This window comes from Hesperophylax consimilis, chromosome 8 (assembly GCF_061612785.1).
Source record: "Hesperophylax consimilis isolate HC1 chromosome 8, BYU_Hcon_1.0, whole genome shotgun sequence".
Taxonomy (NCBI): Eukaryota; Metazoa; Arthropoda; class Insecta; order Trichoptera; family Limnephilidae; genus Hesperophylax; species Hesperophylax consimilis.
This window is the reverse complement of record NC_142843.1, coordinates 18,076,827-18,096,696: the sequence shown is the minus strand read 5'-3', so window position 1 is coordinate 18,096,696 and position 19,870 is coordinate 18,076,827. Positions and strand designations below refer to the sequence as shown.

At 36.3% G+C, this 19,870-nt stretch overlaps 1 protein-coding gene across 9 annotated transcripts in view; it reads left to right on the top strand.

Annotated features, from left to right (window-relative positions):
- Positions 1 to 8,759, top strand: part of Tlk (Tousled-like kinase) — a 104,198-nt gene extending 95,439 nt beyond the window's left edge. For all 9 annotated transcript variants that reach the window (XM_089634992.1, XM_089634989.1, XM_089634987.1 and 6 more), the window contains 9 exons: positions 1,215 to 1,514; positions 1,812 to 2,017; positions 2,833 to 3,145; positions 3,605 to 3,756; positions 3,861 to 4,004; positions 4,172 to 4,319; positions 5,101 to 5,351; positions 5,985 to 6,204; positions 7,729 to 8,759. In XM_089634992.1, the coding sequence (XP_089491118.1) occupies positions 1,215 to 1,514; positions 1,812 to 2,017; positions 2,833 to 3,145; positions 3,605 to 3,756; positions 3,861 to 4,004; positions 4,172 to 4,319; positions 5,101 to 5,351; positions 5,985 to 6,204; positions 7,729 to 7,986 (1,992 nt within the window). In that variant the 3' untranslated portion in view covers positions 7,987 to 8,759. The remainder of the gene's footprint in view (positions 1 to 1,214; positions 1,515 to 1,811; positions 2,018 to 2,832; positions 3,146 to 3,604; positions 3,757 to 3,860; positions 4,005 to 4,171; positions 4,320 to 5,100; positions 5,352 to 5,984; positions 6,205 to 7,728) is intronic.
- Positions 8,760 to 19,870: the final 11,111 nt, after the last annotated feature.

Below are 19,870 nucleotides of genomic sequence, written 5' to 3'. Positions count from 1 at the left end.
AAGGCCCTTTCGGATTCAACGCTAGTTGGAACCACAGATCTCAGGCAGTTATCCACCAACTGTAAAAGTTCGCCTTTTGACCCCCCGGACTCGTATAAATTCATTTCCTTTTTGATCAATGCCTCCAGAGAATTCGTAGTTAGTTTTCTGTATCTAGGTTTTTTGAACGCAGCAGTCAATGTTTCCTGAAGTTCTTCTTGCAATGAAATACTCTTGCGTCTTTATAAACTATATTCGCCGACATCGTTCGTCATTCCACTCGTAAATCACGTAAGAAACATTTTTTGCATAAATAACTAAAAAAATACTCGAATGAAATCAAACTCAAACACGTAACACGTTAGATAGCAACAACTGTAAACAAAACAAGTAAACAAGTGCGCGCTGATAACGCTGCAGTCTGCACGGCGCCGCCCGGCTTAATTTTCGACCAATCGCACGCACGAACGAATCTGAGAGACACCTCGTCCCGCGATTGCTACCTGGATCGCAACTCCGTCCGTGTCTAGCACTAGCTCTGTCTCTCTCCGTAGCACGATACGACTTCGTATCGTGTTAACGTGTACGAGCCCTCAGTCGCGCTTCGAATAAGACGTTTTTATGCTCGAGTGCAATCTCGTTAAACTCGCGAGATCTTGCCCTTTTTTCGTCCGAGATCAATCTCGCTAAAAAAGGCCGAGATCTCGCGAGAATGAGATTGCATTCCCTAGTAGCAGTGTGATCAGTGGCGACATGTGATAGAAGCTTTTTTTTTGTTTTTATTCGAAAATAAATATCATCGGAAGGCAAAATGGCATATACTTTTTTATTTCAAATAAGCTCAGGAATCTCTGGTTAAAATCCTTCGGGTACATGCTGTTACACCCTGTATATGGTAGATTCTCACTAATCCAGCACTGTCTGATCAATAAGGTTTAAATTTTAGATCGAAATTATCAGTATGAGATTATTTTGGTAAACAACAAATAATGTGTTTGGAAAAAACATTATTTTGCTTCTACTCATTAAACTTTTTTTTTTTGTTTTTAAATATGTAGGTATTCGAAATACATAATACTATAATCTTATTTAAAAGCGCAGTAATAATTACATATTTTCATGATTTTATTTGATGGTTTTCCATACATTCCAGTAATCTGGCATCGGTTTTAATAACAATTTCAATAAATGAATGATGTAATATTTACAACTTAGTTTCTCTTTTTCTTCTTCAGTATCCTCCTTCTCCCTCCAGCCTTATGCCCACGGGAGGTGGCAGCGAGTTCTTCAAGGGCAACTCCACCGTAGGAGGGGGCGTGGTGGGAGTGGGCTCTTTGGGCGGTTCCGGGGGCACCCTAGTGCGGGGCCTCTCTACCTCCACGGTGCACAAGTTCTCCCAGACGGAACTTACGTGTCAGAGGATACAGGAGTTTGAGACGCAGGCCTCCTCGGACCTGGAGGTGCGGAACAATAAGATAGACGAGTTGAACCGCGCATCCGAAGAGCTGAGGCATCAGGTCTCTTCACAGCAGAAAGTAAGTCTTCTCAAACATTCAATATTCCACATAATATACATAGGTGGCCACATTTACCTAATGGAGAGATGTGAATAAACATGCAGCAATTGAATGTTACCTACTCGAGCATTCATTTCACTGACCAATAGAGCACCATGGATTATGTAGACCTCCTGCCTTGTATTTTTACATCCAGAATCTATCAGTTCTATATCTCTTTTGAGGATCTCTCTCTATCTTTTATTGTCCTGTCTTCAAGTGTTTCTAGGAGATATATCTGTATCACTGTTTGATTTTTTTTTTGTTATCTTTCAGGTAATAGAACAACACAAGTCTCACATCAACAAATGCATCGATGTTGTAAAGAAGTTATTAAATGAAAAAAGTACAATAGAGAAAAAAGAAGCACGGCAGAGGTGTATGCAGAATAGGTTACGATTAGGACAGTTTGTTACGCAACGAGTTGGGGCTACATTTCAAGAAAATTGGACTGATGGATATGCATTTCAAGAATTGACGAGGTAGGCTTTCGTGGCAATATCTAGTAATATTTCTCCCACTTTCAATCATCTCAACGTTACAAACAAAACTTGTTATATTAATGCATTTTGATTTCATCGAGGTTGGCAATCCATAATCTTTATGTAATAAAAATAGTGCCCTTTTTGTGAGAAAATCACCTCAAGGGCATTATGTACTTTTATCGTACTAATATTATTTAACCTTTTGATTTCTCTAGATAAACTCATAAACATTTCTTATAATATATCGTTGAAGACGAAGATAATGCTAATAAATTTAAATGAAATTTTAAAATTTATTTAAAAGAAATACGTTACTTAAGAGGTTACGAATAACCTGACAATTTTTGAAAATCTTCTACTACCACAACAGTAAGTGGAAAGAAGATTTAGCCAGCTGAGGAATTGAACACACTATGCTTGAGTGGGACCCAAACGCGATGTCAACTCAGCCACCGACCGGTCGAATGCCTCTAACCACTTGTTTTTAACTCGCCTTGTCCCGGTATGACAGAGATCAAGGGTTTGATTCTCATTATCGTTACCTTTTTATTTTTTTGTGTCTTGTTCTGTTTCATATTTCATTTGCATTTATAAGTATTATCTTCTTCTTCAATGATAAGTTACATTGATGGGTATAATGTTCGTAATATTATGTTCTCCATAAATTTGAAACTTTATGACTCTATTATATCAAATTCACAATGTCAGTACACAACTGTGTCAATGTTTGAAAATGTCAAACAATATGTGACTTTAAAGGTTACCTCTAAAAAGGATTGTAATGCTAAATAATTTGTTACTTATGTTTCCAGGAGACAAGAAGAGATAACAGCTGAGAAGGAAGAAATTGATAGACAGAAAAAGTTATTAGTAAAGAAGAGGCCATCGAATGCCGAGGGTGGCACAGGGCGGGGCAAGCGGAACAACAGCACGGGGGCCGGGGGGGCCACCACGGTAGGCGGAGGCGCCGCCGGGGGAACGGGGGCAGGGGTCGTGGGTGCCGGCGGGGCCACCACGCAGCAGCCCACGTTGCACAATGGCACCGAGCCCCCCACCTTCCTCAAGCCTGACCCGTTACCCACCTTCTCCTGGCAGGAGTATTACGAGGCTGATGAAATACTCAAGGTGAGCCTACTTGCTTCTATAACTCACTCTCCCACTTAGTGGTACCGGGTGGTAGATCCGGTAAATTCTTCCACTGCTAAATTTGTTCCAAAATCAACAGCTTGAACGTTGTACTAAGAAAGAAATAAACTAAACTATAAATAAAACATAATTCGCTTTTAAATTCAGTATTTTCATATAAATTAACCTTAAACACCTCTTTAAGAAAATCAACTTCACCTTCCAGCCTTTAAAGTTACACTTCAGTAAATAGTTGTAGCATGCAGAAAAGATGAAAAGTATTTATTAAAAACATTGCATAAAAGACTTGTTTGGTTAGAACAAACCATCTTCCAACAAAGTGACATATTTATTTCTCTATTCGCACATGGAATATCACTTTACCGTGCTCATTAGCGCACAAGTGGCAAATTCACACTTCAATCGACACCTGTTACCGACTTATTATTTGTGTTCTAGCTTCGGCAAAGTGCTTTAAAGAAAGAGGATGCCGACCTACAACTAGAGATGGAAAAACTAGAAAGAGAAAGAAATTTGCATATCCGAGAACTGAAGCGCATCCACAATGAGGACCAAAGTAGATTCAGTGCTCACCCAGTCTTATCTGATAGGCAAGTCATTGATTGTTCATACTTTTCACTAATAACAACAAAGATATCTCACCGATTATGTCCTGTGACCAAGAATCCATCATTAATGTATATTGTATTTCCAGATATCTTTTGCTAATGCTCCTAGGGAAGGGAGGGTTTAGTGAGGTTCACAAAGCTTTTGACTTGCGGGAACAACGGTACACTGCCTGCAAGGTTCATCAGTTAAATAAAGATTGGAAAGAAGATAAGAAAGCCAATTATATCAAGTATGTTTCTCTGCTATCTATTTGCTGTAATAGCCATCTGACTAACAGCCTACAAAACTAAATTGTCATAAATCATAAGATTCGTTTTCTGAAATAACAAACTGGTTGTTTGAACTTGGTGAAATTGAGTACTGGTTTATTAAAATGTATGATGTTTCTTCTTCCAGGCATGCACTTAGGGAGTATAACATTCATAAAGCCCTAGATCATCCGCGGGTAGTGAAGTTGTACGATGTATTTGAAATAGATGCCAATTCTTTTTGTACAGTACTAGAATACTGTGACGGACATGATCTTGACTTCTATTTGAAACAGGTATGTATGTTTTATTGTTTCAATCATCAACTAATGATCTGTTTAGGTAACGCAGCGAGATTTGACTGCAATAAAAAAGCTTAGCATTGAACAGCCCTTTATCTTGTTTACACCTGCTTACTGTCACTAGCAGAAGAGGAAAAAAAGTGTGTACGCTGCTTGTACAAGAATATTGTTAGGAAGCTTACAGTGTGTTGTGTTCATATAGTTCCAGTTCGATCAGGTGCATGATATCACAAGTGAAATAATCTGTTTTCATTATTTTAAGTTCACATTGTTATTAATAGATTTATTTGTTTATTTTACTTTCCATCTCTTTTATTCATTGGACTATGTGACTACTAATAAATATAGGATATATACAATGGCTGATGCTGATAATACATGCACATATGTCAGTATAGATATGTTTTCAATAGTTATGAGCGATGTCCTTTGTCTCGTTTACGCCTACTTATTGTGACTAGCGGAAAAGGGTCAGCAAGTTTATATGTTCACTGTGTTAGAATATTTTATGAGCTCATACCTTGTCATTGTTTATTACGCATTTGAATTCAGTCCTAAAGATTATCTCATTCAGATAAACTATTTTAATAACAATGAAATAAAACAATATTCAGCATGCCAAAATAATTCTAAAGTCTAAACGAAACACGCTTTATGTTAGTTATGTATCTGTGTGAGTACTGTGATGAAGTCGATGAAGGTTGATAGACCCATACAAGGACCGGGCTTTGTTGGAAGAATCTTCTTTGTAATGAAACCGTTTCTTTAATTTCAGCATAAGACTATTCCCGAGAGAGAAGCGCGCTCTATTGTTATGCAAGTAGTTTCGGCCTTGAAATATTTAAATGAAATCAAACCTCCTGTGATCCATTACGACCTGAAACCGGGCAACATTCTCCTTACTGAGGGAAATGTCTGCGGGGAAATCAAAATAACCGACTTTGGTCTTAGCAAAGTAATGGACGAAGAGAATTACAATCCTGATCACGGCATGGATCTAACAAGTCAAGGAGCGGGAACTTACTGGTAAAGATACTTTGTGTATAACTGATTTCATTTTTAATTTATTTAGCGTGAATATCTCACAAGAGTCCCAACTGTGCTGAGATGGGGAAGTAAGTACCTGATTATTCAGATCTGGTCATTCACCAGAGCGAAACTTATATAATATTTTCCTCTCAAGAATGTGTAGCAAATATTGTATATTTTATTTTGAATGAATTCATTCTGAAGCAACACAAATTAATTAAATAAAATTTACTGGCTCACCGGGATTTGAACCCATGACCTCGGAATTTGTAGTGTTTCGTAAAGTTTCTTGCTTGCAGCAATGTGACTGGCACCCAATTGGGGATAGGGACTTTAACATGGGTATTGTCATTTCAAGCAATGTTTCAAGTATGTATTTAGAAACCAGGTCTGAATAGCCTGATACTTGTCAATCTTCCTTCCACATTATATCCCAAATTAGATGTGCAGTCAAATTCCCCACTGGTTCTGGGCAATTGGGACTGGGAATGTGAAAAGCCACATAACCAATTTAATCATATTATTTTTTCATACAACAAGTTGTGAGTATGGTTGACATCCACACCTATGAATGTGAATGTGAATAAATGAGTAAAGTTAATGTTTGTTTGTTTGTTGTTTTGGTTTCAGGTACCTCCCACCTGAATGTTTTGTGGTTGGTAAGAACCCCCCTAAGATCAGCAGCAAGGTGGATGTCTGGAGCGTAGGTGTCATATTCTACCAATGCCTCTACGGCAAGAAGCCTTTTGGTCACAATCAGAGCCAGGCTACCATTCTGGAAGAAAATACCATTCTCAAAGCCACCGAAGTACAATTTGCTAATAAACCCACCGTTAGTAATGAAGCTAAGGTAAGATACTACTCATACAACTTTTTATTTATTGTATTTCATTTCTCTAAATGAGAGTACTTCACCATCCTCTTGATAGTTTATCCATAAGATAACATACATTAACCGTTTAAATGCTATTATTATTTTGCAAGTATGTTTTTAAATTGTTACAGTTTTTAGATTAAAAAGTATGGTATTAAATTACAAATATCAACAAATTTTCGTGTTTCTTTTTGTTATTAAACAAGTAAAGAACTACCAATTTACAACTACATAAAATATAAAATGATGTCTCTTCGCAATGGTGTTTACCCGCGCAAGTCCATGCAGTCCCTTTTTATAGCGAGTACATATGAGGTTGAATTGTGGCTCGTCTTGCTATGCCCATTTCCAGTAAGACGGCAATGAATGCTTTTATTTCATTCACAGTAGTTGGTGTCCACTTTTTCGCCCGTGAATTCGGTTTCAAATTCCTGTGTTCAAAAAATTGTGCAGCATAATGATCGGTTTCTTACAACAATATTTTCAAGAAGTAGCAAAAGGAAAAATAATTTTTAAATCGGCTCTTGGTTTTGTATCAGAAGAAGGAGCTCTTCTTAAGTCCAGGAATTTCAAAAATATTGTGACATGTTTTTTTAAAAACTTTTGTCAAAAAAAATTTGTAAAATCTTTCTTAGGTCTCGTCGTTCGTAGTGTCGCTGTCATTTGATATATCGTCCGCAGTAGAACTAATATCCGACATGGTGTAAAATGTCGATTCACTTTAGGGTGTATTTATTTTAACATGATAAACAATAAATATCAAGACACGGGCCTAATGAAATACACCGCACTCAATGCAGTCTCCCAATGACTGACAAAAGCACACTAAAACATGCAGAGCGCCGTGTCGCAATTTTCATGAGTAACTCTTGCTGCGTGATAGGTTAATAAATAAACAAATAAATACTCGCAATAGGTATTTGACTGGTCGATGGCTAAGTTGGGATCGCGTCCTCCATCACAACACAAGCAACATATTCTGTTCTGCCTTTCTTTTAATAAAAAAAGGATAGTAGAAAACTCTGCTCACTTATCTGATATTATTGTTATACGGACTTAATAAATAAAATAATAATAAAAAAGAGGAAGGTGAAATACCCCCTAAATCAAATTTATTTATGTTATTATTAAGTTGTATGGACTTCACTGGGCATTGGGTGACATAGTTTCAGGGCATTCATAACCTGAATGAAGATTTTATATATTTATTAAAATAACTATGTTAATGTTGTTACACTACCACTAAAGGATTTATTCAGCTGGATTTTTTTCATTTTCATACTACAAGTCATGACTGCAAAATTTTTTCCTTAACCCTTTCAACATATCAATGCAATCTTTACCACAGTCAAAATTTATTTGTTTAAGTAGAGAACTATATGGATCATATATTGTGAGACATCAGCATGCAGGGATAGCCGCTGATGAATTATATGAAACAGTCCCTTAAATAAGGTTGATAAAATAAAGTAACAATGCTTGTTTGTTGAATATTTGCAGAGCTTCATCCGCGCATGTCTAGCATACCGCAAGGAGGAACGCATTGACGTGTTCAGCCTGGCCCGCCACGAGTACCTGCAGCCGCCCGTGCCCAAGCACGGTCGCGGGGGCGTGGGCGGAGCGGCAGGAGGGGGCGCGGGCCCGCACCACGCGCAGCACCACGCGCAGCCCTCGCACCACACGCCGGCGCAGCACAACCCGCAGAGCTTCAACGCCGCCATGTTTGGCTCGGGAATGAACGCCTCCAGCAGCTCCTAGAACCGACGGCGGCGGCCGCCCCCGCCCTTTCTGCCGCGCACCTGTTGATTGGACCCCCCCGGTCCTTCTCTCGGTCTCCCGTTGACCGTTGTTGACTATTTGTTGGATATTTCCGCAGTGTGCCGACAGACTGATGTACTTTGGTTGGACTAGTTTGTTTTGCTCGGAATGTTAGTTGGGACCTGTGTACTGTACTGTTTGCTAGAAGACAACCAAGTGCTGGGATAGTTATGTGAATTGTGATAGTTTCGCGGACTCGTCGACGAGCGGCAGTGTTTAGTTCCTCGAGAGGTGTACATAGATAGTTTTAAGTCCAAGTCAAATATTCCTATCTCCTTTCCTCATTACCAGTTTTCTCTTGGCTGCTTCCCGCTTGACTGCCCGCCGCTGGTGGAATCAGTTCTCATTAAAGTCGCCATCCGGAAACGGCTCTCGTGTGCGAATAGACTCGTGTAATCGTAATATCTTACCCTATAAAATATGTATTGTACATGTATACATGGACACCGGCGTGTGAATGTATATGTTTACGGATATGTATAATTTTACATATGAGTAGAAACTGATAAGTTATTTTATGAAGTGACCTTGCTTTGTATCATAGTAGTGTGTTATTTTATTAATTTGGGCTAAGAAGAGCAGAAGAGCTGGTTAGACAGTAACTGTAACTGTTGTACGGATGGCCTGCTTCTCACAGGCCCAGTTGTTATATAAGCCAATCCATCGTTGTTACAGCTTCGGTGTTTTAAGAATATATAAGTCTGATCAGAGAATGTGTCTTTTTATTTTATTTTGCACTTAATAAATTATCTTTTTTTGTTGAATGTTATACAAAATATTAACAGATAGTAAGATCCCTTACATTACATTTACAATTATATAAATTATGTAAAAAGTAGGAATTGTACTAACGCAACAAGAAGCTCCCATCGCTGATACTTGCGCTGTCTGAATCAATCAATCATCTTCATATGAAACTATTCATTTCATTATGACGGATTCTGTTGTTTCTTTTACATTGTAAATTCTCCATTATGTCTTCGAGTACATTGGCTACTACTTTTGTGGGAAGGTTTTAAACTTTTTAATCCATAGCCTTGAACAATCACTTCTCTTGTTATCATCTTGAACTCGGTCTGTATTGTCACTATATATTGTTTTATATATTATACATATATATATATATATGATATTTCCCGTTATAACTAATTTGAAAGAAAATTGAATCAAATACTATTAAATTAATATTACTTTGATTATTTATTCCTTTCTTTCCCTCTTTTAAATTGATTTGCTGTTTTCTCAAAGATACATTAAATCTCTTGTTACAATGCAAATACATCCCATGTTCATCTCAATCTAGGAAAAACAAAAATTATAATTTTTTTTTTCCATTTTAAGTACCTAATAATTTTAATTTATTAATATCAGACTCTGAATAATTTTTAACAAGCATGCTGAATGTACATAAGATATCGAAAGAACATAAAATAAATCATGTTTAAAAAAACAACCCCTGTGCATTCATATTGCGTCACCACACTTCAAATATTCCTGGATTAAGAATAGCTTGAAAATGTTTCAAAAACTCCTAGAGATGTTGCTTGCGCAATGGTGGAGGTCTTTTCTAGCGGAGGAATCGAACCCATGAAGCCTGGATGAGAACCTGAAGCATTTGCCACCTCAGCCACTAACTGGTCTAATGAATAATTTAAATATATAAGAACAAAAAAACTTTAGTTTATGTGAAGGAACACATGGTTAGCCTGCACTAGTCTGATTATGACCTTAGACTTATGAATTTTTATTGCTGAAACTAAAAACTAGATTAAAAATGGACTGAAAATCAAGGTGAAGTGCACACAGAATGTATGCATTTATATATTTGCCCTGAAGGATGAGGGGTACAAGGTATTTAATAGCTTGGAAACAGAACTTGTAGAGATTTCAAAGTGAAATAATAATCTACTCGCCTTCTATCAAATTCTGTACATATTTGCTAACGAACTGCATCTCACTTTGTTAGCTGGATCAAGATTTATGGATGGTATGGAATACAGCTTGGTGCGTAATATTCTAGAAATTTATTCAATTGGTACTAAAAAATTTCATTACATGGCAACAACAAGCTCACTTTGTCTTTAATGTCAATCTCTTCTCATTCGAGATTGACATTTGGTTTTAAACAAATAAAGGAAAACAACACACACAACTTGACACAAAGATTGAAATAATATTTCATAGGTGATGGGGAAGCACAAAGCATACTTCCGACGTGTGAACTAAGAAAGATATATTATTGATTGTACCCTCTAGTATGTAATGGAAAAGACTAAAATAATGATGTTTTCTATTTGTTCATTATTTTTTCCAAATGTAATTGGTGTATCGCCACAAAATCGACAATGGACAAATTGTCCAAATACCTTCTTTGAAATAAAAATGTTACATAAAATGTTTGGTGTATAGGCAGGTATTTATGTACCTACATACAAATCTTTTCAGAGGAAATTTAGTTTTGATTTATTAACCTCTCAGACAAAGACATTTATTTACTATGTGTTCCTTTGAGAACTGTCAAAACGTGATAATTTTTGTGTTATTTACGAGTTTTGCTAAAAGCTTCATAACTCACGTTTTGGGAAACGTAGCCTCATTCTAAAAAATGTTTTGGAAAGATTATGAAATCCACTATCGCATTGTGTTGTTATACGTAAATATTTGCGTTTCTAAATATACATTTTATGAAAACGTCAAAAATATGTAAGAATCGCTTACCATTATTTCAAAGCTGTGAAAAATTTACTTTTTTCTGAGTATCATAAAGAAATAACACTTTATATATTGAAGAAATATAATTAAAAACTATTAGTCACCTCAAAATATTAACCGTCCAAACTAAAATATTTTTAATAAATTATTTAGAAACACAATAAATTATGAACGAACAAGATGACAGATTCAATCGGCTTAGATAATGCACTTCTACGTTCCATAGATATTCTAGAATACAGACGCGTAGCGTTATTCATTATCGATACTCTGTTTTTTAAATCATGGCAATCCGTATACTAATGATGGAAATAAATCGATTTTTGTAAAATCTCGCGCGTTTACGTGAAAAGACGTTCTAATGTCTTGACCGCTATTATCATATTTACGTCTTTTGACGTTCTAATGTTCTGAGTGGTTAAATAAGAAAAATTTGGAAAAATAGCTTGTTGGACGCGAGGTCTACTGTTGTTGAGATACAAGTTGACCACATAATAGTGTTATCGTAGTTTTTTTTTCTATTTTTCCTATGGTGCTATAAATGTTGACCATTATACGAGGTGTCTTGATCACTCTAAATTGTTGTCTGAAGAAGTATTCGGCTTGTTTGGCGTTCTGCCTCATTCAAGGCTGCATGCACGATCCTTGGTTGCATTGTTTTAGGTTCGAGACCCCATTCTGCCGTAGATTCGCTTAGTTGTCCACATTAAAGCACAGGTCTTTTTGCCTACAGTTTCCACCTGGTTTTTCCAGCTTAGTTTGGCATCTATGACGACGCTGAGGTATTTAACCGTGTCTGAGGGTTCTAGCTCCTTTCCATTGAAGGTTGGATTGCTCCATCCCTCTAATTTCCTTTTGCGAGTAAAGATTACCAGTTCTGTCTTGTCTGGGTTGACTGACAGCCTTGTTTATTCACACCACTCTTTCACTGTTGCCAGTGTTGACTGTATAAGGCCTCTGATTGTGTCTGCATCCCAACACCTTATTATGGTCGCGATGTCATCCGCATACCCTTGTGTATGCAGGCCCCTATTGTTGAGTTTAGGATGAGGTTATCCACCACTAGGCTCCACAGCAAGGATGATAAAACCCCTCCTTGTGGTCACCATCGTGTCACAAATACTCTGATGTTCACCTCACCCTGTCACTGCAAGTATCCGGCCTAAGAGCATGTTCTTCAGCAACCCCCTGTTGGTTTTATCGAGTCCAAGCCTTTCTGCCGCTTCATCGATGGATTTGAAAGTGGTGCAGTTGAATGCTCCCTCTATTTCCAGAAAGAGTCCTACTGCCAGTTCCCCGGTCGCATGCTCCTACTCCAGTTTGTACACCAACCTGTGCAGTGCCGCGTCGACCGACTTACCTGGTTGATAGGCAAATTGCAACTCGTGGAGTGGGTTTTCTCTCAGTACCCCGTCCCGTAATTACTCTAACCGGTATACCTATTGTATGACGACCTCCGTGGTAGAGGGGTAAGGCTCTCAACTAGCAATCCGGAGGTCGAGGGTTAAAATCCCGTCTTACTCAAATAAATTTTGTTTGATTAATTTGTGTTATTCCACAATTTATTCATTTAAAATAATATAGAATTTTGCGGCACGTTCCACAGTGGAAGATACTTCCAGTTTCCCCCTGGTGTAAGACCACTATTCAGAATTGAAACGTTGCTTGAAATGGCTTTAGCCATGTTTGGTGACCAGATCTGCCCATTAAAATAAGTATGAAAAGTCCTATTTTCCTTAACGAATCTATATGGAAAGACGAGCTGCGTGGATATGTATGACAAAACGTATCTCAAAACGTTCATAGGAACACGATTCTGGTTAAGGTGGACCATAATATTTTACGCCTTTGGTTCTAGGACTCAGTGGATGTTGTAAAAAAATAATGTGACCACTAACCGTTAATATGACTTTTTTCTGGTCTGCCTACACGTTTACGAAAAGTTTGGACATCGTTGATGTTGTTGTTGTTTTTTTCACTGTCTGAGGTCACCTCTGTCTGTACAGTGTAAAGGCAGGGGAACTATGTCACCACCCAGTTGGGTAGTGTTGTGAGGCGGGTTAAGGTAGGGGCTGTAGGAAGGAATTTATGCGGGTATTGAAGAGGCCCTGATTATGACGGAGGAAAAATATATGCCGGTAACTCGTTCCACATATGAGCCGTCTTATACAAAAACGAGTGGAAGAAGCGGCCCGTTCTCATGAAGCCAACATCAACTATGAACGGGTGTTCCCCTCACGCACGTGCACCAGTGAACCGAGGATCAATTGGATTCAACAACATGGGAAAATAGATCAAAATTTAAAATGGACTGAACATATTAACTATTTAAATAATAAAATTAAAAAACTAAGTTGTTTCTTCAAAACTATCAGGAATGTCCTTAGTAAAAAGATATAATAAAGATCTAAATAGTTCTTTACCAATCGCTCTTAGAATATGGTATTATCCTATGGGGAAGTGCAAATTACAATTTCTTAAAATCACTAATTAAAACCCAAAAAGCCATAATGAAAATTATTCTGAAAGTCCCTGTAAGATGCACTGACATCGTAAGACCCTGACTGTAAGACCCACTGACGAAAACTTCAACAAATTTAACATCATCACAAACAACTCTATTCTAAAACAATACTCCTTTACATTCATAAATACAAAACACAAGAAATAACAACTAACACATTAGAAACACTAGATCTCAGGGTCAAAAACATATCCAACAAGCAAATACAACATTCGGGCAGAAAAAACTAAACTCTACAACAAAATCCCACTCTTATTCAAAACTCACAACAATATTTTAACATTTATGGTGCTGCCACACGCAAAGCTCACATCAACAGATAATATAAAGCACAATAGCGCTCGCCATACAATCCCATACAGACCCGACACACGTAAAAAGATAACGCGCTATAAGTGTGGTTCTGAACTTCGCTAACCGAATTTATTTTACGTAACCGCTCCCGACGCGATATTTGAAAAGTTATGCGTCCCCCTCTCCGCCGTAAAAAGGAGAGGGGGTCATTTTAATTACGGAGCTACCAACTAAGTTCCGTGTTCCCTTTGACAGCCATGATATAAGCAGCCTAATAATGTATTTCTTATTTATTATGTTAGCTCATATCGTCATGTGTGCTAGTAAATTTAGAAACAAAAAAAAAACTTTATTTGGCAAACATACTTCACATATATTTAAAATATAAATATAATCAATATTTGAATTTGAAGTAAACAAATTTTCGCCCTTTCAAAATTAATCATATTTTTAATCTCAGTATGTTTATATGGTAATATCATTCGGTTTTTTGATAAAGTTGGACGGCCTGATACCTACATAGAGAAGCTTCTAGTTTGTTCGTTTGTTGATTGTTTTCAATTGTTTTCCTGGGTAATCTGGTTTGCTCTCGTCAGCTCTCGTGCTCTCTTCTCATTCCCTGCCCTGGTGTTGGTCCTTGCCGCCTTTGCCTTCGACATTTTTGGAAATCGACGTGAACTTATTTTACAATAATTTATTATATGTCGCTTTCGTCGATTGGCGTGCGAACTGCGAATTTCCTGATTCGACGGAGAGGTTATGTCAGGTTATGTGAAAATGCGCTATTTATGCGCAGATTGTTTAAAATCTAAAAAGTTTATAAATAGCATTTATAATTATATAGTTGGCGGCATCATCATCTGAGGATGAGCTGTCCAACAGATCCAGCAATAGGCGACAAGTATCATCCATTTCGAAAACGCGCTCAAGCTGTCAGTAAGTAAAGTTGTCACTTTGACAGATGAAATTATGTTCCTCGGCCGCTCTCGAATTCAACTGACCCCCTCTCCTACCATAGGAATAAATATTTGATAGCGTCGTGTGTCGGTAGAAAAGATGATGCGCTGTACATTAACTTTTGATGTGAGCTTTGCGTGTGGCAGCAGCCTTCAATCTCAAATAAAAAGCAGAATACAAAACATAAGGAGATCAGAAATAGAAAATATACTGACATCAAATACAGACTGAAACTGAAACCACTCAACTGAACCGTGTAAAATATTTAATATTATTTCAGAAAAAACACTACATATTCAATACATTTATAATTACTTTATATTATCCATACTACTAAATTTTAATCATATGTAAATGAAATCATCAGCACAGGAGATCACAGGGAGGATATCATTATACATATCTTTTTGTTAGAAAAAAAAGAGATAATAAAACACTTATCATTATTATATTATGCTGCTAGCTCCTTTGAGCAGGCTCCAATAAAATACCTGTAGAACAGACTCAGCATGCCCACATTGCATCTGTCCATTAGAGATGGCAATCGGTCTGTTGACAATGGATTGTCAATCAGATGGACCGCCCTCCTTTGCACAGAATCAAATAGGTTTATCATGTATTGTGGAGCTCCAGCCCAGAGGTGGCTCCCATATTCAATTGTTGGGTGTACTTGAGATTTGTATAAGGTTAGCAGCTGGTTACTATTGAAGAATCTGCTAGCTCTATACAAGACGACAGTTTCTTTGAAGCCAGATTTAGTTGGGCTTCACTAGAGCCCCGATATTTGAGCCGGTCTGATATACTTACTATAAGCATTTCAATGGAGTCTTTATTGGGGAGGGTGAATATAAGCAGGCACAATACTAGTTATCGTTGAGAGTTGTTGTACATTCAAGTAGTAGTTGTTTAATAAATAATAATAAGAGTATAAGATAGGTACTTAAGGTACTATGAGAGTAGTAGCGGAACAATATTTAATATCAATGTTGATGTTAGTAAAATAAATATGAAATGTGTATTGGCAAGTTAGTATTTAGCAAACCTTTATAATGCCAGATTGGGCATTAAACAGAACACAGCTTAGCAATAGTACAGGAATAAACATGAACAGTTTGTTGTAAAGCAAATATGTAATCAACAAACATTTATTATGCCCGATTGGGTGTTTTATGGAACATAGAAAAATTTAAATAAAGATAAAGTAAATGTGTAAGAAAAAAGAATTGTTATGGATCAGTTACAAATATTCTAATATATTGGTTTTTTAGTTTGGTCACTGATTGGTGGCGGTAAACATCGATTAACTATAATTATTACCTAGTCTGTGTAGCTTCTGAATGGGCGAATTTTCGAAATAATTGTTAGCAGACTTTGCAACATTATAGAGAGCGGTCTGTCTTGTCTTGGGTACACGAAAAGTAATAAGGTTCGTTAAATCCATGGCGTCTAATCTGCCATTCGCTATTTTCGACGTACTAAATCAGTCATTGTGCGCCTTGATGATAAGTCGGTTAAGTTTAGTAAGTCCATTAAATAGGTGTAATTAAAATCATAGACTGGAATTCCTAATTTTTTAATAATAAATCTTAGAAATTTATGCTGCACTCTCTCGATTTTTAGTTAGTGAATCTTATACAATGGGGCCCAGATTGTCAAATTATACTCTAGATTGCTTCTCACCAACCCAGTGAATAGTAATTTAAATGAATGAATTAATTTAAAATCTTTCACCGTTCTCAAAATAAACCCCTAACATTTCATGACCTTGAGGAACAAAAGTTAATTTTGCTATCAAAAATAATTCCAAGGTCCTTAATTTGCTCGATAATGTTATTGATGGTATATTGATGCATGATGGGATTTTTGATACGGGCAAAAGTTAACATTTGACATTTTTCAATATTTAGGAATAGTTCATTACGGGTGCACCACTCTTGTAACCTTGTAATATTTAATTGTAATACATAACATTCACTGAGATTAGTAATAGTTGTGTAAATTTTAAGATCATCAGCAAATAGGACTATCATAACTCCATCAAAAACAGTAGTTGTTTTGTTGATAAACAAGGAAAACAATATTGGTTCCAAATGAGACCCCTGTGGATAGCCGGTGAAGACTTCAAACTGGTGTGAAAAGTGTGAATTGATATTTTTATTTGGTGCAGATAACTTTCAAACCATCTCAAAATATTCCAAGCGTTTTTAATTTTTGAGACTTTATCAAAAGCCTTGCTAAAGTCAGTGTACACTACGTCTGTTTGAAGACGTTTGTTCATTGTACTAAACAAATATTCCTGGTAAATCAGAAGGTTCGTTAGAGTAGATCTATTTGCCGTGAAACCATGTTGACGGTGCGAAATTATTTAATTAATCTCAGGCGAGAGTTTAGAGTGCAGAGCAGATTCAAATAATTTCTGGATTGACGACTGCATACATTTAGGTCTATAGTTAGAGATATCCGATTTATTACCTTTTTTAAAGATTGGAGACAAGAAGCTTGTTTTCCATTTTTGCGGAAATTGGAGGAATGTTATCAGGACCAGCCGATTTGTTAAGATCAAGGGATTTTAATTTAGTTCTAATATCACTTTCTTCATATGCATATGCGAATATCATTATTATTTGCAGTTTCATAGACTTTACTGAAGAAATCTATGAAGAGATCAACAACTTCTTGGGGATTATCGGTCATTTTATTATCTAAATACACGTTAGAGGGAATGCCAGATTCATTACTATTGAGCATTTTTGAAAATTTGTAAATGTTCTGAAGATTAGCAGCCGCCATTTCTTTGCAGTTTTCAATGCACTTTAGGTAACATAACTTAGACATCTTTTTAGTAGTTGTTCTTACTTCACATAATTTAGCGTCATATTTAGGATCGCGTGATGATTTGTACACTTTATGAGCAATTTTTTTATCTCTGATTATTTTGATAATATCTTTACAAAACCATTTTGGGTTATGCTCTGTGATTTTAGAAATGGTTACAAACATATCAACATCATTGTTTAGATTAAGTAAAATTTATCTACCATTTCATTGATGTTTTTTCCAAGATCCAAAAAGCTCCAATCACCAGAAGATAAAAGATTAGTAATTTGATGAAAATCTGCTTTGAAAAAGTTAAATGTTGTTGATGAAGATGGATTTTTTATTGTTATTCAGCTGTAACATTCAATTGTTAGTGGGGGGTGATACTTATCGATTGGAAGAATAGTATCAGCATATGCGGATACTTTTACAGAAGAAGAATTGATAAATACTAGATTGAGAAGACGAGAGTTAACGTTGTATACATAGTTTAACTGCCGGAGACTTAAAAAATTTTACATCTCGATTTTTTTGTGAGAACTTTGATTGATGTTGTCCGTGCAATAAGTTTTGTTGGTATCTGGGTCCCATACAACATTAGGTAGATTATAGTCTCCCATCAAAATCATGGTGGCACCGGAAAATCTTCTTCATAGTTTCAACTTACTACGGTAGTGGTCTATATATATATTAGGGCGTCAGAAGATTATTAAAATTCGAGCGTATACAGAAATGATAGAAATGAATGTAATAAAGCTAGAGGAGGCGGGGTGTTAGTATCCATTAATAATAAAGGATATAATCGAACTTTAAGCAATTTTTACAGGTACTGTAAATATTTTTTATGCAATTTTTTTAAACATTGTAACAATATTATTTATTATTTTACAGAAAATATATTATTTATTTAAAACATATTTTTTTTTGTGATAAATAAAATAGAAATCATCTAAAGCAGAGGTTCCCAAAGTGGTCTATATGGACCCCCAGGTGTCGATATCGGCTCGCTGGGGGTCTATGTCAGCGAGAAAAAAATTTGGGGGTTCACGAGATTCAAATGGGGGTACATACGAGCGGACCCCCATTTACCTCAACTCAATATTTAGGAGTTCCGTAAATGACACAATACACCTAACACAAATAACATAGTTTACGTAATACTAATAATAGACTGAGAAATTACTTATTTGATATTTGTATGTTTATATATCGTAAAGTAGTTTATTGAGGTATATAAATAGAGTCTACGTTCCTTTTCTCGTCAGAATTAATATATTGATTATCCCAAAACATAGCACATTGGAAGCCGCGAATATTCCTAGTTCCCCAAATTGTTTTTGAAAAACTTCCAGGGTAATAATGACGTTCAACATTTAGATGTACTTCATACAGACTTCAAAACTAAGTTTGAGGACATTTTGACTGTGGAAATAGAAAGTTGAAGAATCGTATATCATATGACAAGAAGAACAGATCGGAATAAGCGCTAACAAAGAACTTAAGGGGCAGTTCTGTAGGGCCAGCTACAGAAAGAAATTCCTGTTGCTTATCCTGCTCCATTTTCATTTGGTGTAATACCTCACAAGGGCGCCCCTGTCTGCACAATGCAAAAACAGAGGAACTATATCGCCACCCGGTTGTAGGGCAGGCAAGGGAAGGGAATCTTTTTACAAAAAAAATAAGTGATTATCACATGGGACGTTAATAGTTTTAGGAAAATTCAATATTCAGCAGGTGAGTCTATGGAAAAAAAAAAATTTGGCAAGTGGTCTACGGGGCAAAAAAGTTTGAGAACCTTTGATCTAAAGTTTGCATCGAAAACAATTGTTTTGCGGGTCATGAAATATAATATTAAATTTTTTCTGGTATTAGATTTAGTTTTATTTTGATTTAACAACTAAAAAATGGCTGTTTCGATTATTTCAATATTGTCAGGTTATTTTTAGCCGGGAATTTTGTCTATCTTTTAAAATTAATTAATATTGGGGGTTTCTTTATTCATTTTTACTAATATGTTCAAAATGCCATTCACACTTGGAAATGCCAAGCTCCTGCGATCTAATGCCTCCGAAGTGTGCCAAAGGTAAAAATCTCAGAAACAGAAAGTATTGTTTGAAAATTACCAATTGGATATGCCGATGCTCAACGGATACAACTTTTGGCATTTGAGAAGTTAAAGCGTTTGCTTTAATTTGGATTGGTTTTAATTAAATTGTTTCCATGTATATGATACTTAGTAGGACCGGGATTCGCATAGCAAAAACATGGACTCGCCAGTAGAGAAAAATAATTTCTCTAGTTTTTAAATATACAAAATAATACATGTAGGTATGTGCAAAGCATAATTTTAGATAATAATTGTATCATGTCTGAGCTAAAACATCTGTTTAGTATCCTTTAATATAATTGAAACTTTGAATTTATTTCTGAAATCCTGGGAAGACACAAAACACATAGAGCACGCCTAATTATGGAGGCGATTGAAATTCATAAAAATTCCATTAATATCAATAAATCCGA